General features: G+C 34.8%; 4 protein-coding genes across 7 annotated transcripts; 2 read left to right on the forward strand and 2 right to left on the reverse strand.

The window, feature by feature from the left end:
* Positions 1–814: 814 nt before the first annotated feature.
* Positions 815–4,641, reverse strand: LOC123679694 (protein RER1). Of its 2 annotated transcripts, none has more exons than XM_045617107.1 (6): positions 4,480–4,641; positions 4,309–4,401; positions 3,919–4,023; positions 3,114–3,210; positions 2,750–2,970; positions 815–1,358 (listed from the first exon to the last, which is right to left on the reverse strand). In XM_045617107.1, exons 2-6 carry the CDS (start codon positions 4,381–4,383, stop codon positions 1,266–1,268), a joined length of 591 nt encoding a protein of 196 aa, XP_045473063.1. In that variant the 5' UTR covers positions 4,384–4,401; positions 4,480–4,641; the 3' UTR covers positions 815–1,265. The 2 variants fall into 2 exon arrangements, with proteins under 2 accessions (XP_045473063.1, XP_045473064.1); XM_045617108.1 differs by lacking the exon at positions 3,919–4,023 and adding an exon at positions 4,052–4,156.
* A 242-nt stretch (positions 4,642–4,883) lies between these two features.
* On the forward strand, positions 4,884–20,225 carry LOC123679693 (splicing factor 3B subunit 1). 3 transcript variants are annotated; one of them, XM_045617103.1, is made up of 12 exons: positions 4,884–5,049; positions 5,104–5,366; positions 5,421–5,547; positions 6,636–6,715; positions 7,733–7,927; positions 8,261–8,559; positions 9,836–10,122; positions 10,600–10,896; positions 12,054–12,452; positions 14,520–14,759; positions 15,817–17,414; positions 19,728–20,225. In XM_045617103.1, the coding sequence occupies exons 1-12, from the start codon at positions 5,022–5,024 to the stop codon at positions 19,884–19,886; spliced, it is 3,972 nt and encodes a 1,323-aa protein (XP_045473059.1). In that variant the 5' UTR covers positions 4,884–5,021; the 3' UTR covers positions 19,887–20,225. The 3 variants fall into 3 exon arrangements, with proteins under 3 accessions (XP_045473059.1, XP_045473062.1, XP_045473060.1); XM_045617106.1 differs by lacking the exon at positions 4,884–5,049 and having other exon boundaries at positions 5,344–5,366; positions 5,421–6,204; XM_045617104.1 differs by lacking the exons at positions 4,884–5,049; positions 5,104–5,366 and having other exon boundaries at positions 5,420–5,547; positions 6,008–6,715.
* Positions 20,226–22,793: 2,568 nt separating this feature from the next.
* LOC123679696 (protein BCCIP homolog) lies at positions 22,794–24,355 on the reverse strand. The gene is made up of 3 exons (XM_045617110.1): positions 23,906–24,355; positions 23,329–23,602; positions 22,794–23,271 (listed from the first exon to the last, which is right to left on the reverse strand). Exons 1-3 carry the CDS (start codon positions 24,245–24,247, stop codon positions 23,081–23,083), a joined length of 807 nt encoding a protein of 268 aa, XP_045473066.1. The 5' UTR covers positions 24,248–24,355; the 3' UTR covers positions 22,794–23,080.
* A 195-nt stretch (positions 24,356–24,550) lies between these two features.
* On the forward strand, positions 24,551–25,223 carry LOC123679697 (50S ribosomal protein L27). The gene is made up of 3 exons (XM_045617111.1): positions 24,551–24,709; positions 24,759–24,922; positions 24,980–25,223. The coding sequence occupies exons 1-3, from the start codon at positions 24,652–24,654 to the stop codon at positions 25,181–25,183; spliced, it is 426 nt and encodes a 141-aa protein (XP_045473067.1). The 5' UTR covers positions 24,551–24,651; the 3' UTR covers positions 25,184–25,223.
* Positions 25,224–25,548: the final 325 nt, after the last annotated feature.

The raw sequence follows: 25,548 nt of genomic DNA on the forward strand, positions 1-25,548 counted from the left end.
TATTTAATTCATTCAGTTATTCCCTAATATTTGAATATATTAAACTTGCTCACTAACTATATAGAATGGAATTTATTTCTCTTTTTGATAATTATTATAATCTCAATTTTCTAGGACACTAGGAGTAGAAAATTTTAAATGTAAACTTTTAGAGAAATATTAATCATTTGAAATTGAAACATATTTGACGCATTAGGCTATTAATCTAGTATAAAAATAACCTAGAGTAGAATATCAGATTTATTTTTTCAACACTCCGTGGCAAAACAATTATTATTTATTTCATTACTAACATTTTTTGATGGAATCCTTAGAGACAAGCATGTTTGTTTTTCATATTTAAATACTTAATCCGTTTATTGAATGGACCTATTTCATGTTTATATTTGAAGATGAAAAATGCAGATAAAATTGCTTTCTTTAAATGGAAATATTTGGTAGTGGAGGGAAAATGCTCTTCCACTCTTGATTGAACCATTGCTTTGTGCCTAAATTTTTCGACTCCAATAATTTTGCTATTTTTAATTGAAAATTAAGAATTGCAAATATACATCTAAAATTGCTTTTATTGAGAAGTGAAATGATTTGGTAGTGTTTATCATGTTCCTCAACTTGGGATATAAATTTTCAAACTTCAGTGTGCCATTCCGTTACTTCTCTGTCAGTGGAAAAATTATCAACACTATGATGGGAAATAGTAACAAACGATTCACTTACAATCCATCTGGTAGGTCTACATTGGACGTCATCTTGAATTTCAGATATTTCATTAACAAAAAATCAAAAATTCATTTGATCAACAAAAAAAAGCATATAAGGAACAACGATTTATTTGGAAATAAAAAACATACAAGTGGTAAATTAGAAAAAAACAAATAATTACCTATCTGATGATGTTATAAGGAAATAATTTTTTTTAGACTTGAATTAGATATTTTCTACATATAAACATATACACAAGATTTGCAGCTAATTGAAAATGTATGATGCAAAAATTTATGACAAAATATTTGAGTTTTCTGGCTGGCTCGTTGTTGCCACTCTATTTTGTTTACAGGTTAAAACTATGAACATTAACGGTATGACATAACTCAAATATCTGGTATATTCATCTTTATCTACACCCTTCAAAAAGTACATTTTCATAACATCAACATTATAGAGAAGAAAAGTTAGATACATTATTCAAGGCATGTCATAAGTAGATGTTTCATAAGTTATTTCATTTAAAAAAATTGTCAAATACTTTAGAGCACTGCTTGCTCTCACTTCGAAATAATGACTTTGCCTTGGTCTTCATGGCCTTGATACTTTGGTTTCCCATGAGTGAATGGTAAGTATCTATACTTGATCATATGCTGTAGAAAGAAAAATAAATATTAATGATGATCATAGTCATATTCGAAGGATTTCATCTCATTTGTTTATATTATTGTAACGGGTGTCCCAAATTTGTTGTCAAGTGAGGGGATCTCAGAATCCTTTTGGGCTAGAAAATACTCAAAGGAACATTTTTGCGCTCGATTTTTGAGATAATTAATTTGGTAAAAATCGCAACCTCATAAATTTCTGTTTTCAAGCTATAGGGTGTTTTTTTTCAAGGTATATAACTTTAAGTTGGTATTACTGTTCAAGATGGCGACCGATTTAACAGCTATCAAGTGATTTATTCTCAGTTTGGTTTGGAAATTCATCATGAATAGACTCACGCCTCAACAACGCTTGCAAATAGTGCAATTTTATTTCGAAAATAATGGTTCTGTGCGGAATACGTATCGCGCACTACGTCCATTTTATCTTGTTTAGCGATGAAGCGCACTTCTGGTTGAATGGCTACGTCAACAAACAAAACTGCCGCATTTGGAGTGAAGCTAATCCTCAAGTGTATGTCGAAACACCGTTACATCCAGAAAAACTGACTGTTTGGTGCGCTTTATGGGCTGGTGGAATCATTGGTCCGTACTTCTTCAAAAACGATGATGGCCAGAACGTTACAGTCGATGGTGATCGATATAGAGCCATGATTACTAACTTTTTCATTCCTGAAGAATTGAACAACCATGATGCCCAGGAGCTGTGGTTCAAACAAGACGGCGCAACATGTCACACAACTCGTGCCACAATCCATTTATTGAAAGACACATTTGGTGACCGCCTAATTTCACGTCTTGGACCTTTGAATTGGCCTCCAAGATCTTGTGATTTAACACCGCTAGACTACTTTCTGTGGGGCTATGTAAAGTCATTGGACTATGCGGATAAGCCGCAAACCTTTGACCATTTGGAAGACAACATTCGCAGTGTTATTGCCGATATACGGCCACAAATGTTGGAGAAAGTCATCGAAAATTGGACGTCCAGATTGGACTACATCCGAGCCAGCCGTGGCGGTCATATGCCAGAAATCATATTTGAAATGTAATGCCACAAGATTATCTTGCGGATAAATGAAATTCATGTCAATCGAATAATCCATTGTTGTTTTATTGCAATTTAAAGTTCTATAGCTCTAAAAATAACACCTTTATAAGAGAAAATTGGAAAATGGCGTGAAATAAAAAGTATTCATAACTTCTTTATTACTGGTGCTAAAAACATGAAACAAAACCTTTAGTGTACCTGATACAAAATTAAGTTTTCGGTACGAAATTTTTAAATGCATTTCAAAAAGTCAAAACAATGAAAATTGCAGCAAGTTTGGAAAATACCTACACAATAAATTTAGAGCTAAATTTGTTGAATTACTAACCTTTATTTGCCTCTTCATAGTTATACAAAACAGGGTAATGAAGTACATTACTAATATCGGCCAAAATACTGGAATGTTGAAACATTCAAAGAAGGTACAAATAAATCCTATGACCGTACTTCTTGTTACAGAGTACCAGAACTTAAACTCCGGCAACCTTCTTATGAACGGTCTGAATTCCTCATTTGCTCTAGTTGGTAATTCTGGACCATTATCTTCAGCTGAAATCGCCAAAGATCAGAAACAGTGATTACATTAAAATTATGTGGAAATTAGGCAAATTTTTACAAGTACTTCGTAACTTCAAAAATATTTTTATAGCAACTACAATTACTCTCCAATAAAAAAATAGATAAAGCCTCACCATCAAAATCCATGGCTGGATCGATTTTTGGTGTTAGAAATGCTATGAACAAATTCAAATGATAGATTCCAAGGGCATATGTGACAATATACCATCCCTAAAATCATAAATTATTTATTACATCACAATCAATTCTTTATTTGATGAATAGAAAAGATATTTATAGATAAAATATTATGCTTGTTTGTTGTGTTTATGCATAATTATCAGAGTAAATTTAAGCATGAAAATTTTATATAATGAAAAACACTACAAATATTATTGATTGAATATCAATGTTATGTAATAGATCCTATGCGTCATGTGACTAGAAGAAATGTACAACTGAAGCAATACAAATTATTAACTTCCGATTCATTGAATTTTAAAGTGTTAGAAATTCAGACATGCAAAAATTTCCAATCGTTTTTCTACATTTACAAAACCAAATACTCACTTAATTTAGTTCAAAAAACACTGGGAGTGGTGGAAAGGATGTTGTCATTTAGACTACATAATTCAATTATTATGAACGCAAAGATGAGTCCCAACACTACCTCAATTGAATGTTCTTTGCAAAACTAATTATTGAATAGTAAAACGAGTTCCTATTCGTTTGACAAAAAACATTCAAAATCAATAATTGTAGTTAACATCGACTGGGAACATAATTCACAATGTTCAATTCGTTCTTTAACTATTTCAAAAATGATAGTACAGTCAAAAAAATGAAACAGCTTGCAGTGAATGAAACATGTTGAATGAATGTTCCTCTTTAAAACGACAATGGAAGCAGCCCTTCCCTGATTTTAATAAAAAGATATACCTGAGCGAAAACAACTCTAGCCAAGAATCCGAGAATAAGAAAAAATGCGGCCAACCATCGGCCCTTTTGCCAGGGAACTGTCCTGTCCACCACTCCTTGGTACCACTACAACACATAAAGACATTAAGTGTACCTGTTTCCTGAGTATTTGTAGACCAAACAGAATCAAGAGAAGTAAGGTACCTCCCCATCTTAATCGAGTATGGGGTGTCCAAGAGTCCAAGGTTGATTGATATATCTGAGTTGATGAAATAAAATCTAATAAGAATTATTTGAGACGGACAGAGTCCTAATAATCCAATGTTATAAAAATTACTGCAATTTCCTCATAATTACTTCAGAATTCATTGGTAACCAGATACTAAAATTCGGGTTATATTATTTTTTTACCTGGGATAATCTAGTCCATGCTTGAGACACAGCTCCTTTATTTTTAGTTCCAGAGTTTGATAAATCTTCATCCATTGCTGACTCAATAACAACCTGAAACTCCAGAGTAATATTTATGGAACTCCAAAATAAAAATACACCTAATTATATTTTATTTATTTAAGTTTTCACCTTTGGTGTACAAGTTCCTAAAACTATACAAAATATTATTATAAAATGAATTTCCCAATTGATTTAACCCTCAGTCATTTTGGACACGTATTTCCATACTTCAATTCATTACAACTAACTAGTTAATCAAATTATCAACTAAGACCAAATACGAGAGGAAAGACGAAGAGTAATGTCACTCTGTAGATGAATTGATAGTTGTTTAATGTTCTGTGGTTTTTAATTTGGAACTATGAATCATTGGAAATGCAAAATACTTAACAAATGATTAGTGGAAAAAGTATGCAATTTTAAATTCAGGGAAATTCTTATCTCAAATTAAAATTTACTAATCTTTATCGTGTTTGAAGGAGATGAAACAGAAAAATTACCAAAACACATGTATTCTGTAATAAAACCATAGAATTGAATTGTCAGTTGTCAGATTTGTTCGCATGAAAAATAAAAAGCAAAGTGAAGTGAAGCATTTAGATAAAATATCAATCATAAATATTGTTTGACAATATATTTTCCATTATAAATCACGCATTAGATCACAAAAAATGGATAATATACCTAGGACACACGAAGGTAACTAAACCAATTTTAAAATATTGGAAACATCTCTCATATACAATTTTACAGATATTGAAGCCCAGATTCGGGAAATTCAATCCAAAAAGAAAGAAATCCCTGTAGAAGATCCGGATAAAGGTGCAAAATTAGGAGAGAGTGGATACTTCGATAGTGAAATTTATGATAATGGAATGGGCAAGGGAAAATATGAAGGATATGTCACATCAATAGCGGCTAATGATGAGGTCGATGATGATGAGGAGGATGTTGGGTTTTCACAAAAAAGAACGGGTTTGGGGGCTCCAGCAGCACTTCTCAATGATGTTGCTAGGGTAAATAAAATAATAATTATTATAATTCAAGAAATAACCTTACATCTTTTTTAGAGTGAAAAAGATTATGATCCATTTGCTGATCGTCGAAGACCTACAATTGCAGATAGGGAAGATGAATATAGGCAAAAAAGAAGAAAAATGATCATCTCCCCAGAACGTGTAGATCCATTTGCTGATGGTGAGTAACATTTCTCTCTTTATTGTTATTATGCACAATTGAAATGTATTCTGATTTGGAGGTTGAAAACCCTTTATGTAAGAAGATAATAATGTTTGTTTTTCAAGCTGTCAATGAATTCTGGAATAAAGATCAATTCTATGAAAATTTAAACTATTTTGAAAATAGTGTAATACTCATATTCTCGATAAAACATTCAATATAGATTGGTACCTCAATATATGTATTTGTTCACGATTTTTGAAGGTTGTTCCCTTGAAAAATAAACAAATATTATATTAAAATGGTTGAATTTCAATCTTCAAAGTAAATATTTTATTGGGGGTATAAAATGATTATGAAAGAAATCACTAGAGCGAATGTTGGATGAGTGAGGCTTTGAGAAAAGTAGAATAAAATAAAAGAGTATAAAATCAAACTAATGATAGTCATTTTCTTCTGGATGGATAAATTCCTACAGGTCATCTTATTCAAGAGGTTTGTTGACTACTTAAAGACAACGGATCGACTCGTAAAAAGTATGAAGGTGATAAATTCTGCTCAGTGCGAAAGTGTGTGTGAGTTGTATAGAAAATTATTAATTACCCCAGGCTATTTCTAGGTTCGATTCTCCAGTTGTTTTTTGAAGGAACTGCCAATGTGGTTGGATCAAATCATGTACGTATTATGATTTGTTCGTCTTATTCAGTCGAGCCATCATAAAGTTCAATTGAAAACCATCTTGAATTTTATTAGCGAAAAGTTAACATGTATGGAACGTTCCATATTTCAAACATTTCGCAACATCCTTTCAAAGTCTGTTGAATAATCATTGAATAGAAAAAAAATTGTATCTCTTTTTTAAATAGCTTACATTTCCATGGAAAAATCAATAATTATACGTGAAAATGATGTTTACATTAGGAAAGTAAATTTTTTCCCATGGACCTGTTTTGTGACAAATGCTCATGAATAAGACATTCAGATCAACCTAATAAAAATCCAAGGACACACTGTACCTCTTCACCCATCTGGTGAAGAATTAATTTTTAAAATACAAGTGCTTCCTTTTACTAATATGCGTTTTTCAACGCATCTTATGTTTACAGGAGGAAAAACGCCAGATCTGAATGCACGTGGATACTCTCAGATTATGAAAGAGCAGATTCTCAAAGGAGAAGAAAACGAAGTAAGTATTTAGAACAATCTCTTGAACTTTGCTTAATAAACATACTTTCTCTATTTCAGTATCGTAATGAGTCCATAACAGTACTAAAAACAGTGCGGTAATGAACTCATTACAGCATTGTTTTCAGTTATACTTTTTGTTTTGTGGTTGTCTACACTGACTTCCGATTCTATCAAATATCAACACATGTCAATTGTCAATATAATATAATTTGGATTTAGTGGAATTATTTGCAACATTATTCGCATTTCTCTTAATTCTGGTTATGTTAAATCGATTTCGTCAGACATAATTCACGAATTTAATGCTTAGTTATAAATTATTTCAAAATTCCGAAGTACGATTTAAATTTCGTAATCTGTCAATTTTTGTAACAGTCACACCAACTTCCAAGATACAATACAAAAGTCACTAGAATGCATGATCTGAATTTTTCACTGGATTTCAATAATATTTCACAAAACATGACTGAAATAGAGAAAATATTGTCTAATACTCGTTGCAGAAGGCAATTCCAACACTCATGCGTTCCAAAACTCGCTCGTTTTCGAATTTCGCATTCGTGTTGGAATAGGAGCCCATTCTGCAACTTGTTTTAGAATATACTATTCTCTATTTCAGTATCGTAATGAGTTCAATACAGTACTACAAACAGTGCTGTAATGAACTCATTACAGCATTGTTTTCAGTTATACTTTTTGTTTTGTGAAACGTAGGTATGATACAAATTTCTTAATCTGTCAATTTTTGTAACAGTCACACCAACTGCCAAGATACAATACAAAAGTCACTAGAATGTATAATCTGAATTTTTCATTGGATTTCGATAATATTTCACAAAACATGACTGAAATAGAGAAAATATCGTCTAATACTCGTTGCAGAAGGCAATTTCAACACTCATATGTTCAAAAACTCGCTCGTTTTCGAATTTCGCATTCGTGTTGGAATAGGAACCCATTCTGCAATTTGTTTCAGAATATACTATTACAACATCTCTTTAATTTCTTTCTTCAGATACGGAAAAAAATTCTAGACAAAGCGAAGGATGGTTCACTTAAGGTTATTAACGGAGAATCAAAAGGACCTAAGAAGAGGGGGCGTTGGGATCAAACCATTGATGAAGTTTTTGTTCCGAGTAAGAAGAAAATACTGTCTGTTTCTACACCAAGCGGCGCAGAAGCTGCAACACCCGTATGGGGAGACGCAGATGTAAGTAGACTCAAATTCTCAAAAAAAATCTAATGAAACATACTGCTGGCTTCCAATTAAAATTAAATGTTTTCATTTGGTTGGGTTATGTGATACTGATGAGTTCTACAAAGAGCAAAACTGGTTTATCGCTAGTTAGCCTGTTGGTTAACTCTTAAACTAAATTTCTGTTAGTCTTATTATTATTTGTGTTCAAATATTTTCAGTTTTGCTTTATTTTCATCTTTTTTAATCATAAAGAAGTTGTATAAAGTTTTCAGTTTTATTTTAAAGCCTACCATTACTAAGTAGTCTACAAAGGGGTTTGAAATATATAAAAAAATATTTTCGCAGAAAACCCCAGCGGATCATCGTTGGGATGAAACTCCAGGCCACAAGGGCAGCGAAACACCAGGGGCGACTCCGGGTCAATCGACAAGACAGTGGGACGCAACACCTGGAGCTGCCACACCGGGTCGTGAAACTCCTGGACACGATAAGAGCGTCTCGAGAAGAAATCGTTGGGACGAAACCCCCAAGACTGAGAGAGAAACTCCTGGCCATTCGAGCGGTTGGGCTGAGACCCCCAGAACGGACAGAACTGGCGCTGACTTGATTCAAGACACTCCAACTCCGGGAGCATCTAAAAGAAGGTAAGAAGCTAGTTACAGGCCAATTGAAAAGTCCCCGGCAAAATTCGATTTTTTTATTCAACATAGATGCCTTCGAGGGCGATACAGCGATTATAGTGATCTTCCAACTTTTCGATATCATTTTTTTAGTACGATTTATCTTTCGCTTCAAAATAGGCCTCAGTTTTGGCGATTGGCGCTGAATTTCTTTCCAGCGAGCATACTTTTGAGGTTTGAGAACAGGAAAAAGTCGCTGGGGACCAGATCTGGCAAATACGGTGGATGCAGAAACAATTTGAAGCCCAATTTATGCAATTTTGCCATTGTTTTGATTGATTTGTGACACGGCGCATTGTCTTGCTGAAACAGTACCTTTTTTTTCTTCAAATGCGTCGTTTTTTTAAGGATTTCATCATTTGAACGATCCAATAATCCTATATAATATTTGCTGCTGATGGGCTGGCCCTATTGGAGGTAATCAATGAATATTATACCTTGCGAATCCCAGAATACTGATGCCATAACCTTGCCAGCTCAGTGTTGTGTTTTTCCTCACTTTGGATTCGGTTCATTGTATGCAGTCCACTCAGCACTGTCAATGGGACTCCAGAGTGAAATGATGCAGCCATGTTCCATCCATTGTCACATATCGACGCAAAAATTCAGGTTTATTGCACTTAAACAGCTACAAACATTGCTCAGAATCATTAACACGTTGTTGCTTTTGATCGATTGTGAGCTCGCGCGGCACCCATTTTGCACACAGCTTTCTCATGTACAAATATTCGTGATTGATGTGATGTACACGTTCAGATGATATCTTCACAATGTCTGCTATCTCGATCAACTTCACTTTACGGTCGTACAAAATTTTTTTTTTAACTTTTTTGATTTCTTCGTCGGTGACAGCCTCTTTTGGGCGTCCACTGCGTTCGCCGTCTTTGGTGCTCATTTCACCACTTTCAAACTTAGAATACCAATCAATGATGGTTGATTTTCCTGGTGCAGACCCCAGAAACTCTTCTTCAAGCCAAGATTTTGCTTCAACTGTATTTTTTCCTTCAAAGGCCTTATTTTATCACCACACCAAATTCTTTTTTTTCCATCTTTTTTCAAATAGCAATAGTAGCTTCACTCACAACGCAATATCTCACAAACTAATGGTCGGACTGCTGTCAAATTTTGACACGTATCGTTTGAAGGTTAGGATGAGGGTTATAAGTAGGACTTGTCGAAATAATTCCTCTTTACAATTTGAAATAGTTCTAAACATTAAATCAGAATGTAATTATTACAGATCACGATGGGATGAAACACCCTCTGCGGCAACGCCTTCTCAAACGATGACTCCTGGGGCCATGACACCCCAAACTCCTCACGGAACCCCAGGACATGCCACACCTCTGATGACACCGGGAGGTTCTACACCTGTTGGCGTTAAAGCCATGGCCATGGCCACACCGACTCCAGGCCATTTGGCATCCATGACGCCAGAGCAGCTTCAAGCCTACCGATGGGAAAGAGAGATCGATGAGAGAAACAGACCTTACACAGACGATGAATTAGATTCTATGTTTCCACCAGGTTAGTGCCGAAATGAGAGCAATAATTCAATAATTATAATTCCAATTAAAGATTACAACAGTAGTTTTGTTAGATTTTCAAACTAGATTTTTGCAATAACAAATCTTTATTTTTATAATCTGCAATCTGCACCGAGAAGAATCCAAAATTGTTTTTCTGAACTTAACTTCAATTTCAATTTGGAATTAGCATCAAATTATCCGCCCAAAGTTTCAAAAGAAATGAATTTTAATCGTGAAAGAAAAATATTTTCAAAGTTAAAAAATTAGCACGATATTAAATAAACAAGTGTTATCTTTTAATGGCGAAGTGGGGATAGTCACACTGTGGTTTTGTAGTCGCTATTGGATATAAGTCAATTTTATTCCATTGTATGCGAGGAATTTATTTGCGACAATGAATGACACAAACAATCTCCTCTTTAATGTGTACCACAGTTATAAATATAACGGAAAACAATTTTCTTTTTTTTTTCAGGTTATAAAATCTTGCCTCCACCTGCTGGTTATATTCCGATAAGAACACCAGCTCGTAAACTTACCGCAACTCCCACACCCTTGATTGGAGGTACCCCAACCGGCTTCTTCATTCAGCAAGAGGACAGGAGTGCCAAATATCTAGATAATCAGCCGAAAGGACAAAATTTACCCTTCATGAAACCGGAAGACGCACAATACTTCGACAAGTTGTTGGTGGACGTTGACGAAGATGCTCTCAGTCCTGAAGAACAAAAAGAGAGGAAAATCATGAAGTTGCTGCTCAAAATTAAGAATGGTGAGTAGCTTTTTACTGCAATAAACTGTCTTATCATGGTGTTTTCCAATGAGAGGTTTTTTTTTATTTATTCATTCATTCCCGTCTACCAAAAAACAAAATCTGCTGATATCGGGGACTAAGTTCACATTATAGTTTTTAAACAACAATAATTCAATTTCAGCAAAAAAAAGTCCTTTATTGTCTACCCAATTACTAGACAATATGTTGTTATAATAATAATTTTTGTCAATTACAAATTTTTCAACAAAATTATAAAGATTAACAAAAATTAATGAGAAATAGAAACTTAGTTACCCAATACAATTTTGAAATATTTTTTTTATGAATCATAAAGATTAACAAAAATAATGATTGTCCGACACAATTTTGAAATAACGTTTTTTACTAAATCATAAAGTTGAAAAAAAATAATGAGAAAAATAACACAAACAATTCTTAATACACAATACACTATTGAAGTTCAAAAAATAACAAGTATATTTTAAGAGAAATGGGTGGATGTTTATTTCTTTGTAGAGATGAAAGTATTCCATTAACTATGGAAAACGACATCAACCAAATGACCGTCATGGATACGGTTGCAGCACCATATCCTTTTAATGACATTTTCCATGACCAATTTGCACATTTGCGACTGTGTGTCCTTGATAACTTCACGAATTTCATCTTTAAGGTATTGAATCGTTTGCATAGACCTTACTTCTTCGTGGCCCCAAAGAAAAAAGTCTGAAGATGTTGAATCACAAAATCTCCATGGCCAATTTTGATCACCTCTTCGAGAAATAATACAGCCAGAAAACTTTTCTTGCAAAATGGCGATTGTTTCGTTTCCACCAGTTTCACTATTTCCGACCGAGAAAATGCTTCACAAAGACCCAAAAGTGATTTAGCTTTGCGAACTGTGACTACAAAATTTTCACCCTTTTTGTAGTAAATTTTAACCCTTTCAGTGCATTATTGAAGCGTGTATCGTTCCATTTTTAGTAATGGCATAGTTCTTACTTGTCAAATGTCAAAATATGACAGTTTCCAAAATGACAGCTGTCTAGATAGCTGGTTATTCAGAATGAAACCTCCTATTGGAAAATCGTTCATTTAATTCTACACCGTATCGAAAATGTTGATTATAATGTGCATTCGCGTTTTTTTTTTAGGAACTCCACCGATGAGAAAAGCGGCCCTGAGGCAGATCACCGATAAGGCTCGCGAATTCGGGGCCGGGCCACTTTTCAACCAGATCTTGCCCCTTTTGATGAGTCCCACTCTCGAAGATCAAGAACGTCATCTTTTAGTCAAGGTCATAGACAGAATTTTGTACAAACTCGACGATCTGGTGAGACCGTACGTCCACAAGATTCTCGTCGTCATCGAACCCTTGCTCATTGATGAAGACTACTATGCCAGAGTGGAGGGTAGGGAGATTATCTCGAATCTCGCCAAAGCTGCGGGTCTAGCAACTATGATTTCCACGATGAGACCGGATATCGATAATATAGATGAATACGTGAGAAACACCACCGCCAGGGCGTTTGCCGTTGTGGCTTCAGCGCTCGGTAAGTTTAATTTGATATTATAAATCATTAAGGTCAGATGAGTCTACTTGACGAAGGCAATCTGATATAAATATCAAAATTATGACGATATTGGGCCAAAATCTTCTCATCTGATCTAAATCTTTGTTAAGAATAGTTATTTTTCTATTCCGGTATCGTAATGAGTTCATTACAGTACTAAAAACAGTGCTGTAATGAACTCATTACAGCATTGTTTTCAGTTATATTTTTCTTATTGTGGTTGTCAACACTGACTCCCGATCCTGTCAAATTTCAACACACGTCAATTGTCAATATAACATAATTTGGACATAGCTAAGTGATTGCAACATTATTCGCAATTTCTCTTAGTTCTGATGGTGTTAAATCGATTTCGTCAGACATAATTCATGAATTTAATGCGTAATCATAATTTATTTCAAAATTCGAAACGTAGGTATGATTCAAATTCTGTAATCTGTCAATTTTCGTAACAGTCACACCAACTTCCAAGATGCAATACAAAAGTCACTAGGATGTATAATTTGAATTTTTAATTGGATTTTGACAATATTTTACAATGCTTGACTGAAATAGAGAAAATATCGTCTAATACTCGTTGCAGAAGGCAATTCCAACACTCTTCCATTCGAAAACTCGCTCCTTCGTCGCTTGTTTTCGAATTTCGCATTCGTGTTGGAATAGGAGCCCATTCTGCAACTTGTTTTAGAATATACTATTCTCTCTTTCAGTATCGTAATGAGTTCATTACAGTACCAAAAATAGTGCTGTAATGAACTCATTACAGCATTCTTTTCAGTTATATTTTTCTTATTGTGGTTGTCAATACTGACTCCCGATCCTGTCAAATTTCAGCACACGTCAATTGTCAATATAATATAATTTGGATTTAATGGAATGATTTGCAACATTATTCGCAGTTTCTCTTAGTTCTGATGGTGTTAAATCGATTTCGTCAGACATAATTCATGAATTTAATGCGTAATCATAAATTATTTCAATATTCGAAACGTAGGTATGATTCAAATTCTGTCATCTGTCAATTTTTGTAACAGTAATACCAACTGCCAAGATACAATACAAAAGTCACTAGGATATATAATCTAAATTTTTCATTGAATTTCGACAATATTTCACAAAACTTGACTGAAATAGAGAAAATATCGTCTAATACCCGTTGCAGAAGGCAATTGCAACACTCATGCGATTGTAAACTCACTCTTATATTTCTCATTGTCAAATTTCGCGTTTTTGTTCGAATAGGATCCCATTCTGCAACTTGTTTTAGAACATTATACGAACTACAAAGTGGAGCGTTTTTGAATGAACAAGTGTTAGAATACGCCTAATGTACAAGTATTATACATTATTTTCTCTTATTCCTGTGGTTATTCCGTTCATTCTTCCACATCTTGTAGAACAAAATCGTGCGAGAATATATCAGAAACGCACAGTTTTCATGGTTATATTTTATTATTCTATGTTGGTACCTCGAACTTTCCGCCACGGCTTTATCTGTCAATTCATCAATTTGCCTTAAAGAAATCAGTTATGCCAACCAACATTTTTCAATGCAAAAATCACTAAACGATATTTATGGAAATATTTCATTAATTTCGATAAATATGCAATGAATTACAGAAAATAATGTATAATACTCGTACAGAAGGCTCATTCTACCACTCGTTCATTCAAAAACTCGCCACTTCGTGGCTCGTTTTTGAATTTTGAACTCGTGGAAGAATATCAATGCCTTCTGCACTTGTATTATAAATAACTATTCTCAAATTCGCTGTATTTTTATTGAAATTGATGTAAAACGTTCATAAATATCGTTTAGTAATTTTTGCATTTAAACGCTGGTTGGCAGAACTGTTTTTTATATCACAAATTTGACAGATAATAAATGAATCTGTGACAGGAGAATTCCAAATACCAACATATAACAATGAAACCTATACGAAACTGAAATATCAAATAGTGAAGGTTTTGGCACAATGATGTCTCAATTTTGATATTTATATTCGATTTAAAAGATGTTTTACTGATGTTCTTTGTTTTTTTCAGGAATCCCCTCGCTTTTGCCCTTCTTGAAAGCCGTGTGCAGGTCCAAAAAATCATGGCAAGCTAGACATACCGGTATTAAAATCGTTCAGCAGATAGCCATCTTGATGGGTTGTGCCATTCTACCTCACTTGAAGTCGTTAGTAGAAATCATCGAGCACGGTCTAGTAGACGAACAACAGAAAGTTAGGACCATCACTGCTTTAGGTATAGCTGCCCTGGCTGAAGCTGCAACACCCTACGGTAAATATTGATCATATCAAATTTTAACGGGTGTTTTTTTTCGAGGTATATAACTTTAAGTTGGCATTACTGTTCAAGATGGCGACCGATTTAACAGCTGTTAAGTGATTTATTTTCAGTTTGGTTTAGCAATTCATCATGAATAGACTCACGCCTGAACAACGCTTGCATATAGTGCAATTTTATTTCGAAAATAATGGTTCTGTGCGGAATACGTATCGCGCACTACGTCCATTTTATTTTGTTTAGCGATGAAGCGCACTTCTTGTTGAATGGCTACGTCAACGAACAAAACTGCCGCATTTGGAGTGAAGCTAATCCTCAAGTGTACGTCGAAACATCGTTACATCCAGAAAAACTGACTGTTTGGTGCGCTTTATGGGCTGGTGGAATCATTGGTCCGTACTTCTTCAAAAACGATGAAGGCCAGAACGTTACAGTCACCGGTATAGAGCCATGATTACTAACTTTTTCATTCCTGAATTGAACAACCATGATGTCCAGGAGCTGTGGTTCGAACAAGACGGCGCAACATGTCACACAGCTCGTGCCACAATCGATTTATTGAAAGATACGTTTGGTGACCGCCTAATTTCACGTTTTGGACCCGCGAATTGGCCTCCAAGATCTTGTGATTTAACACCGCTAGACTACTTTCTGTGGGGCTATGTAAAGTAATTGGTCTATGAGGATAAGCCACAAACCCTTGACCATTTGGAAGACAACATTCGCCGTGTTGTTGCCGATATACGGCCACAAAAAATGTTGGAAAAAGTCATCGAAAATTGGACGTCCAGATTGGACTACATCCGAGCCAGCCGTGGCGGTCATATGCCAAAAATCATATTTGAAATGTAATGCCACAAGATTATCTTGCGGATAAATAAACTTCATGTCGATCGAATAATTCATCGTTGTTTTATTGCAATTTAAAGTTCTATAGCTCTAAAAAAAAAACACCCTTTATTATCATTTTTGGTTCTCTGAACCAGCGAAAGCTGACTTCACGTCTGGCATTTTCTGCAATTTACAAATACTCTATCCCAATTATTTGCAGGTATCGAAAGTTTCGACTCCGTACTGAAACCTCTGTGGAGAGGTATAAGAACGCACAGAGGAAAAGGTCTAGCCGCTTTCCTCAAAGCCATTGGATATCTGATACCCCTCATGGACGCCGAATACGCCAATTACTACACCAGAGAAGTGATGCTGATTTTGATCCGAGAGTTCCAGTCTCCAGACGAAGAAATGAAGAAGATCGTCCTGAAGGTGGTGAAGCAATGTTGTTCGACGGACGGTGTGGAATCTCAGTACATCAAAGACGAGATCCTACCGCAGTTCTTCAAACACTTCTGGAATCACAGGATGGCCTTGGACAGAAGAAACTACAGGCAATTGGTGGATACGACCGTGGAGATCGCCAATAAAGTAGGAGCTTCGGAAATTATCAACCGAATCGTTGATGATCTCAAAGACGAAAACGAACAATACAGAAAGATGGTAATGGAGAGCATCGAAAAGATAATGGGCAATTTGGGTGCGGCAGACATCGATTCGCGATTGGAAGAACAGCTCATCGACGGCATTCTGTACGCGTTCCAAGAACAGACCACCGAAGACGTTGTAATGTTGAACGGTTTCGGAACGATTGTGAACCAGTTGGGAAAGAGGGTCAAGCCTTACCTGCCTCAAATATGCGGTACGATCCTTTGGAGGTTGAACAACAAATCCGCGAAGGTACGTCAGCAAGCCGCCGATCTCATTTCGCGCATCGCCATCGTTATGAAAACGTGTCAAGAAGAGAAACTGATGGGTCACTTGGGCGTGGTACTTTACGAATGTCTGGGAGAAGAATACCCCGAAGTCCTAGGTTCCATATTGGGGGCGTTGAAGGCCATCGTTAACGTGATTGGTATGACGAAGATGACTCCGCCCATTAAGGATCTGCTGCCACGCCTCACGCCCATCCTGAAGAATCGTCACGAGAAAGTGCAGGAGAACTGCATCGATTTGGTTGGAAGGATCGCCGATAGGGGTCCCGAATACGTGTCCGCCAGAGAGTGGATGAGGATCTGTTTCGAACTTTTGGAATTGCTGAAGGCCCACAAGAAGGCCATTCGTCGAGCCACCGTGAACACCTTCGGCTACATAGCCAAGGCTATAGGTCCCCACGACGTGTTGGCGACCCTTCTGAACAACTTGAAGGTTCAAGAGAGACAGAACAGGGTTTGTACGACGGTGGCCATCGCTATAGTGGCGGAAACTTGTTCCCCCTTCACCGTGCTGCCAGCCCTGATGAACGAGTATCGAGTGCCCGAGCTGAACGTACAGAACGGTGTCCTGAAATCGCTCTCTTTCCTCTTCGAGTACATCGGAGAGATGGGCAAAGATTACATTTACGCCGTGGCCCCCCTTCTCGAGGACGCGTTGATGGACAGGGATCTGGTTCACAGGCAGACGGCCTGCGCCGCCATCAAACACATGGCTTTGGGAGTTTACGGTTTCGGATGCGAGGATGCCCTGATCCATCTGCTGAACTACGTCTGGCCCAATATTTTCGAAACTTCGCCCCATCTTGTGCAGGCGTTTATGGACGCTATAGAAGGGATGAGAGTCGCCCTGGGGCCGATTAAAATTCTACAGTACTCGTTACAGGTAAGAATATTTCGCATGATTGACAAATTTTTCAAATCCTCTCAAATAATTTAGTGGTGTTTATTTGATCACAAAAAAAGTGGATATTTTCAATTTGTATAAATGTGAAATTTGAAGGGACCCCCAAAATGCAACATGGCGTTAGTGACGTCACTTGGATATGTGAAAATTCAAGTGTTGTAATACTAAAGCATTTGATTTTGTCCGTTGGTTTATGGTGGATTTATGCACCTTACCTAAGGACTAAGAACTAAACCTAGGAATTCAGTGGCGTTTATGCACTCTCTTGTTAGTTCTTAGTTAAGGCATGCGCACATGCTCGAACTACTTTCTATTTGTTCTATACTTTGATGTTTGATATTGATATTTAGTGTGAAAAAAATACATTTAATTTTTTCAAATGCACCTAATACTTTTCATCGATAAACACAAATAAAGAACATAAAATGATAGAAATTAGTACTTGTTAATATTGAAATTCTATGCAGCGCACTTCTATATTTTACCTGACCCCTCAGTTCTTAGTTAATAGTTGGCCTGCTAGTGTTAGTTCTTAGGAAACGTGCATAAACGCCCTACTTGATTTGTTAGTGTTCAATTTTTAGTTCTTAGGTTTAGTCTTAGTTCTTAAGACTGGTGCATAAATCCACCATTAGTGTCATTTAGTGACAGAACTGTCATTCGGAGCGTTTAATTGAAGGTTAGCCTTTTAACAATGTTAGTCGTTTATCTACTGCTGAACATGTGAAAATTTTGAAAACTTAACAGGCCAATTGAAAAGTCCTTGGTCTACCATAGTGAAACACATTTTCATGGCAAAATTCGATTTTATATTCAACATAGTTGCCTTCGAGGGCGATACAGCGATTATAGCTATTTTCTAACTTTTCGATACCATTTTTGTGGTACAATTTGTCTTTCGCTTCAAAATAGGCCTCAGTTTCAGCGATTATTTCTTCATTGGCGCTGAATTTCTTCTTAGCGAGCATTCTTTTGAGGTCTGAGAACAGGAAAAAGTAGCTGGGGGCCAGATCTGGCGAATACGGTGGATGCAGAAGCAATTTGAAGCCCAATTCATGCAATTTTGCCATTGATTTTATTGATTTGTGACACGGCGCATTGTCTTGATGAATCAGTGCCTTTTTTCTTCAAATGGAGCCATTTTTTAACGATTTCATCCTTTAAACAATCCAATAACGCTATATATTAATCGCTGTTGGTGATCTGGCCCTTTTGGAGGTAACCAATGAATATTATACCTTGCGCATCCCAGAATACTAATGCCATAACCTTGCCAGCTGACTTTTTTTTTTCTTGCTTTCGATTCGTTTAATCGTGTGCAGTCAACTCAGCTGACTGTCAATTGGACTCCGGAGCGAAATAATAGAGTCATGTTTGATACATTGTCAAATATCGACGCAAAAATTCAGGTTTATTGCACTTAAACAGCTTCAAACACATCTAAGAATCATTACCACGTTGTTGTTTTTGATCGATTGTGAACTCGCGCGGCATCCATTTTGCACACAGCTTTCTCATGTACAAATAATCATGAATGATATGATGTAGACGTTCAGATGATATCTTCACAATGTCTGCTATCTCAATCAACTTCACTTTACGGTCATTCAAAATTATTTTGTAAACTTTTTTGATTTTTTCGTCGGTGACAGCCTCTTTTGGGCGTCCACTGTGTTCGCAGTTTTCGGTGCTCATTTCACCACGTTTAAACTCAGCATACCAATGAATGATGGTGCCTGGTGCAGACTCTGGAAACTCTTCATCAAGCCAAGATTTGGCTTCAACTGTATTTTTTCCCTTCAAAAACAAATTTTATCAGCACACTTCTTTTTTTTTCCATCTTTTTTCAAATAACAAAAGTAGCTACACTCACAACGCAATATCTCAGAAACTAATGGTTGGACTTTTGACACGTATCCTTTGAAGGTTGGTACTAACTAAAAATCATATGAATTTAATACTAGCACCGCTATCTGTGCATCAGACCGGGGACTTTTCAATTGGCTTAATACTACAAAAATAATGATTCTGTAGTGGTTCAGTTGACACAAGAAGTAAACCCAGCTGACCGTGGAATTTCAATCAGAATTCATGAATTCTGATGGTGATTGATATTTTTAGATAGACTTTTCAGTGTTTTTTTTTTCTTGTGTTCGTACTCTGTTGTTTTTATCCATTTAGTAATTCTTGACTGTGATATATCACAATTCCATGTTTAGGACAAGGTTTTCATCTTAAATATGAAACCGATAACATTTATTCCTTTTAAAATCTTTTTTTTTTTTTTTTCAGGGTCTGTTTCATCCTGCCAGAAAAGTAAGAGATGTTTATTGGAAAATATACAACTCGCTTTATATTGGGGGGCAAGATTCATTAGTAGCTGGATATCCAAGAATAACAAATGATCCTAAAAACCAGTACATCCGATATGAACTAGATTATGTTCTTTAAAATGATGATTGCTTTTTTATTCTTTTGTATCAAACTCTGTATTGACATTGAAGTTATCGTATTTTCAGTTCGTATGTAACTTTTCAGAAAAGATTCACCTCTTTATTCATTTAGCGTGATCAGTTTTTCATATTTCAACTTGAACTTGTGGTAATTTCTTCAATATGCTCAGATGTTGCTTGATGAAAGAATATGTGTTCTTGTACAGAATATTTGACATCTGTAGTTGTAACTAAGTAGGCAAAGCTGAAATTTAGGGGAGGAAGATTAGTAACTATGTTCCTCCTCAACACTTGTTTGTAAAATAGAAATCTATGTAATAAAGAAAATTATAAAGAATGCATTTTTCTTATTTTACCTCCAGTAAATGTCTTCAGCACTCAAGAAATGCGAAGTTAGAGCTTTTATTTCCAACCTTTTAAAATTATGAATAAAAACAATAATTAACTTCTGCTATTGTCATTTCTACGACATTTGTTATCGGAAACCAACACTCAGATTGGTGATACTGATTCAAGTTAAAAAAGATATATAGATTAGTTTATTAGTTAACATATCCAGGATTGGAGATTCTTTGAAGTATCAGATTTTGAATCTGATCGAAAACTCGTTTCGTAAAGTATTACCAAATATACCATACTGCTCTCGGGCGGGTACGCTTAAATTTAGCGCATCCACCAGATTTTTTTCTAAAATTCGCCTACATAGCGACATCTAGATAGAATAGCTCGCACCAAAATATGATATTAACCTATTCGTTACAGGATTCTACTGCTGGTTGGCTCCGACTAGAATTAGTTCAATTAATTGTGTATAGATGGCCTCTTGGCTAATTCTTTCAAACTTGAATTTTTTGAATTGTAAAGAGAAACTAACAAATTCATGTACCATCACTTTTTTATTTGGTCTGAGTGCATACACCTATTCAAACTGATAATTTATTTTTCTAGACCATAGGTATTGATGTTCAACGTTAAAAATATTCTTCAATCAAACCCCTTTGAAAAACTCAATTCTAGAGGCTTCTAGAGAGAAACTGGTGGAAAATAAGAATTCAGCATGAAAACTTAATCATAACGTCAAATTTTGAAGTGTGTTTGAAGTAAAAATCGACTAATCGAATTCAAACATTTTATAGTAATTTCAATTTAATTTCAGTTTGTTTCGAGGTCGAAGATTCCGAATTTAGCATAGATTCTTACTAGGAAACTTTCTCTGCACATTTAAAGCACAGTTTTTACACAACTGGAAAGTCTCAGTTGTGGGCATGTTTTACCATTTTACAAGACTCCGATATTGGCCACCAGAGGGCAGACTAATCACTTTCAAATTTTTTCCACAAAAAAGGGAATAACTCAATTTTGGGAGCTTCTAGATAAGAATTAATTGCAGAAACGGATTCAGAATCAAAAATTCATTATGAAATCAAATTTTGAAGTCGATCTGAAACAAAAACTTTTTTTGGCGAAAAAATAACCAAGGTTATAGTCTTAGTTTTTCCGAAAAAATCGACCGATCGAATTCGAACATTTTTTGATTGTTTTAGAGGGATTCGAGGTCGTAGATTCCGAATTTGGCATCTATTTTCACCAGAAAAATTTTTCTACGCCTCAAAAGACCAATTTACACACAACTGTAATGTCTTAGTTTCGGGGCATGTATACCCATTTTGCAAGCCTCAGATTTTGTCCACCAGAGGGCGGGTCAAACCCCCTCGAATTCCTCTAACAAAAATCGATGTAACTCAATTTTGGGGGCTTCTAAGGAGGAACTAATTGTGAATAGGAATTGTGATGGAATTCAAACATTTTATAATAGTTTTCAGGGGTTTCGAAAATTTTTTCTACAAAATTTGAAATATCTCTTGTTTGGTTCATGTAAATAAGAAACGCACTGCAGGTAAATATTCAACATGAAAATTTGTTGATATCTAATTTTGACAACGATACGATCCTTTTTTTTTCGTAAATTCTCACAAAATACAAGATATAACAGCTCCAAGAACTTTCAGGAATCATCTAATACCAGACATGTTTTCAGAATTGAAAATGATTTGTAGTGTCAAATTTTAAAGCCGATCTGTTGAGAAACTTTTTCCTCAAAGCATTCCCAAATATACTATACGCTTTTTGGGCTCATCCGCCAAATTTTTTTCAAGATTCTAGACAGTGACATCTAGCAAAAGTAGCTCTAACCGAGAGTTAATAGTTACAGGATTCTACCCTTCTAGGCTCCGGCAAGTATTAGTTTAGTAATTTGTGTATAGATGGATTACAGGCAAATTCTCCACAAAATTGATTTTTTGTAATTTTAAACAAAAAGTGACATACTTTATGTGCCATTAGTTCTGAATGCATACGCCTATTCAAACATATAATTTATTTCTTCTGTTCCGTAAAGATTAAGGTTCATCAGTTAAAATATTCTCCAATCAAGTCCTCTTTAAAATTTTCCCACAAAACTCGAAATTAAGACCTTTTAGAAACAAACTGATTACAGGGTTTCATTCAACGTGATAAAATACTTCTTCTGTCGAATTTTCATACCAAAAAATGTTTTTCTCGAAATGTATCCAAAGTTTGAGCAGGTTTACATGACAAACGCTCAGCGCGCGTTTACAAGTCATGCATTTTATTCGCAGCATATTGATTGAAAAAAAATTTCACCTGTCCCTTAAATTTCCAAGAATGTAATTAAAGAATACGAAATGAAAAATGTTTAATTTTTATTTGTACATGAAATGGTTGCTGTACCGCTCTGATTTTTCTAGTTTGAGAATCTGATTTATAAATATCATCCTTCAAAGATTCTAAAAGTACTACTTATCTACTACTACTATCTGGAGGAATTAGCCTTCGTAGGTAATGGGTAATTATTAGGTAAAACAATTGAAAAACACATCTTTAGTATTTTTTAACATCCTTTATAGTTGATTGCGATAAAAATAAATTTATTTACAAAATATTTTATAAAGACTTCCAACAGAAATACACTTCCTACACCTATGAAAAAAATTTTCTCACTTCAAAGCAAGTTATTAGGGATTTAATATTAGTTGTTGGTCCAATTCATACGTCCAACTATGAACTGGTTTCAGTGGTCGAAAAATTTTTCACGAGTGTTGATTGAAATTTGTTCTTTTACTTTCATAGTGAGTATAATAATGCACAACACCATGAAGAATATTGACAAAATTATGTTTGAACAAATGTAGTTATCTGAGTTATTATATCAGATAACTTATCGGCCGAAATTAATAAAACTTTTTGGAAAGATGAAATATTTTCTTCATCTCCCGAATTATCTTTTGCAACTTGAAATTCAAAATTACACTCTGCATTCGCTGAAAATAACATCTCCTCTTCGTTAACGAAAGATGATTCACCTGAAAAAATCAAATAATTAATTTAAAATCTAATATTTGAGAATCCAAAGCACTAACCTTTTTTATCTTTATAGATTTTGCATATTAAAATGAATTTCTGAAAATTGTATGTAGGATCCTTTTTCTTCCTTCTATTGATCTCGTCTTGTAAAGAGGAAAGCATAGGTGCAGCAATGGTAGAAGGAATATTTACAAATCTTATGTTAATCAACAGTCCCAGCTTTTCATTTTTATTAAGAACGTTATTAAAAGTATTAAATGTTGCTTCACTTGCATGCGTCTTTGCTTTCTTCTTCAAATAGTCAATAATTTGTACGACACATGGAGTTTCCTAAAAATTAATATTTATTATGAAAAGTTGCATTAGAATAGATTATAACTGAAAATACATTGATTCGATTATATAAAATAGGTCTGTTTGATGCTACTACTCTAACTTGCTCATACATTGAGTGTAATATGCTTTCTGTTCTATAATTTTCATTATTATACTCGTTCTACACTCTGTTCATTGTAAAATCATGTGGCAATGACAAATTCAAAATTATTTATCGCCATCCATTAATCTACACTACTACAAATTCTATTTGGATACATTGACCAGACCTTATATTTGTTTATCTATACTACTTACTCGATGAGAGGACAAATTTAATACAGTTGTTAATCCATATACATCATTTGCGTCATCAGGATCTTCTTCCTCATCTTCGTCTTCAGGAGCCTGCTTAAGAACAGATCCGATACCTTGTTGATTGATTAACATATCTGTTATTTGTGAGAGATCAATAGGTGCTTTAGCAAATGCCTGTAAAAGGAGCTGTTTTATCCCATGATAATCGAACTCTTCAAGGTTTCGTCCCTCAAACATAGCATTGAATTCTTCATTCACGACTTCCATTGATTCATCTTCTTCAGAAGAACTATGGTCACTCTCGACGGGTTCCTCGATTTTGGCTTTCTTATTTTTCCCCATTATTCAGTACTATTTAACAATCAAAATTATATCAGAATATACAAATTCTAGGTGAATGTAAAATTGAAGTCAAATATGTTTTGGTTATGTCTGGTTGTTTAAGGTTATATCAAAGAATATCATCAACATAGAAATATATCCTATTGTTTTTCTGCATAGCTTTTTATCGGAATCAATGAATTTACTTTTTCGAATTCTCGATTTTGATATTCTACAATTACAAATTATCATGAATGTGTTACAATGCATATAATACTTGTATCTTGCTTTGTATATTTCATCTGAATTCGACAAGATTAGAAAATATTTTATTGAAATGTCTCTTGAAAACCTTAACCTTAAATTCATGATATGTTCCTCTGAAAAATCTTCTAAAATACAACTATTTTTAAATATTTCTAAACATGAATGTTTTAAGTCAGGTATCTAAGTTTTTGACTACTTCAGGAACACCACTTCAAGGTATTCAATTAATTCCATTAGTACACTCTAATTCAATCCAATTATTTAGTTGCTATTAGGAATGCATCCAAAAAAACTGGTGGTAGTACAAAAAATTCTAGTCCAAAAGTAAGACCGAAACATAGAGGATGGAAGAGGCAAGATGGTCATGAGGTGCAAGCAGGAACAATATTGGTACTTCAGAGAACTTTGCGATTTCATCCAGGTTTGAATGTGGGTGAAGATTTTCAATAATACCTTTTTTGATACTTAATTTCAAACTATCTCTAGGTTGGCTTTGGTAGAAATGGCACTCTCTTTGCTATCACACCGGGTAAAGTGATGGTAACATGTGAGAAAGTCAACTTGAATTGGGATCACACTTGGGTTCAGCGTTGCCATGGTACGAGAAAAGGAATTGATTTTTATAAGAAATACTTTAATGTGATACCAAAAGAACAACACAATAATTTCAAACTGATCGATCAGATATGAATGAATATATGTAAATAGTTAATAAAGATGTGAAGTTCAATAAGGTTTTTGAATTCTGATGATTAAATCCTATTTTAAAAATTCTGTGTTTACATTACACTGATAAGTTCACTTGCAGGGATGGCTATGATAAGTTTAAGCTAGCTATAAAAAAAACTGTGTCACTTATGTGATACAATTTCAATTTTTTTTAAAATTAGAATCTCTATATTGAATAATGGCTATAAATCACATTTCTTGAAGTTGACTCCAAAAATAAATGAGTTTTTCAGAAAATCTCGATTTTCAGTTTTTTCGAGATATCTCAGGAATCAATGGAGATATTTCGGATCTGTTCACATCAACACACTCATCCCTAAATAACG

Source organism: Harmonia axyridis, chromosome 5 (genome assembly GCF_914767665.1).
Source record: "Harmonia axyridis chromosome 5, icHarAxyr1.1, whole genome shotgun sequence".
Lineage (NCBI taxonomy): Eukaryota > Metazoa > Arthropoda > Insecta > Coleoptera > Coccinellidae > Harmonia > Harmonia axyridis.

Coding starts and splice junctions, on each gene's coding strand:
- LOC123679696 (XM_045617110.1), bottom strand. CDS start 24,247: ATGGGGAAAAATAAGAAAGCCAAAATCGAGGAACCCGTCGAGAGTGAC. Junction 23,603..23,905: donor TAAATTTGTCCTCTCATCGA/GTAAGTAGTATA, acceptor ATTAATTTTTAG/GAAACTCCATGTGTCGTACA. Junction 23,272..23,328: donor AATCTATAAAGATAAAAAAG/GTTAGTGCTTTG, acceptor TGATTTTTTCAG/GTGAATCATCTTTCGTTAAC.
- LOC123679693 (XM_045617103.1), top strand. CDS start 5,022: ATGGATAATATACCTAGGACACACGAAG. Junction 5,548..6,635: donor TGTAGATCCATTTGCTGATG/GTGAGTAACATT, acceptor TTATGTTTACAG/GAGGAAAAACGCCAGATCTG. Junction 7,928..8,260: donor CCGTATGGGGAGACGCAGAT/GTAAGTAGACTC, acceptor ATATTTTCGCAG/AAAACCCCAGCGGATCATCG.
- LOC123679697 (XM_045617111.1), top strand. CDS start 24,652: ATGAATGTTTTAAGTCAGGTATCTAAGTTTTTGACTACTTCAGGAACA. Junction 24,710..24,758: donor TTCAGGAACACCACTTCAAG/GTATTCAATTAA, acceptor CCAATTATTTAG/TTGCTATTAGGAATGCATCC. Junction 24,923..24,979: donor GATTTCATCCAGGTTTGAAT/GTGGGTGAAGAT, acceptor AACTATCTCTAG/GTTGGCTTTGGTAGAAATGG.
- LOC123679694 (XM_045617107.1), bottom strand. CDS start 4,383: ATGGATGAAGATTTATCAAACTCTGGAACTAAAAATAAAGGAGCTGTG. Junction 3,211..3,918: donor CTAGAGTTGTTTTCGCTCAG/GTATATCTTTTT, acceptor TTATGATTTTAG/GGATGGTATATTGTCACATA. Junction 2,971..3,113: donor TCCAGCCATGGATTTTGATG/GTGAGGCTTTAT, acceptor TGGCGATTTCAG/CTGAAGATAATGGTCCAGAA.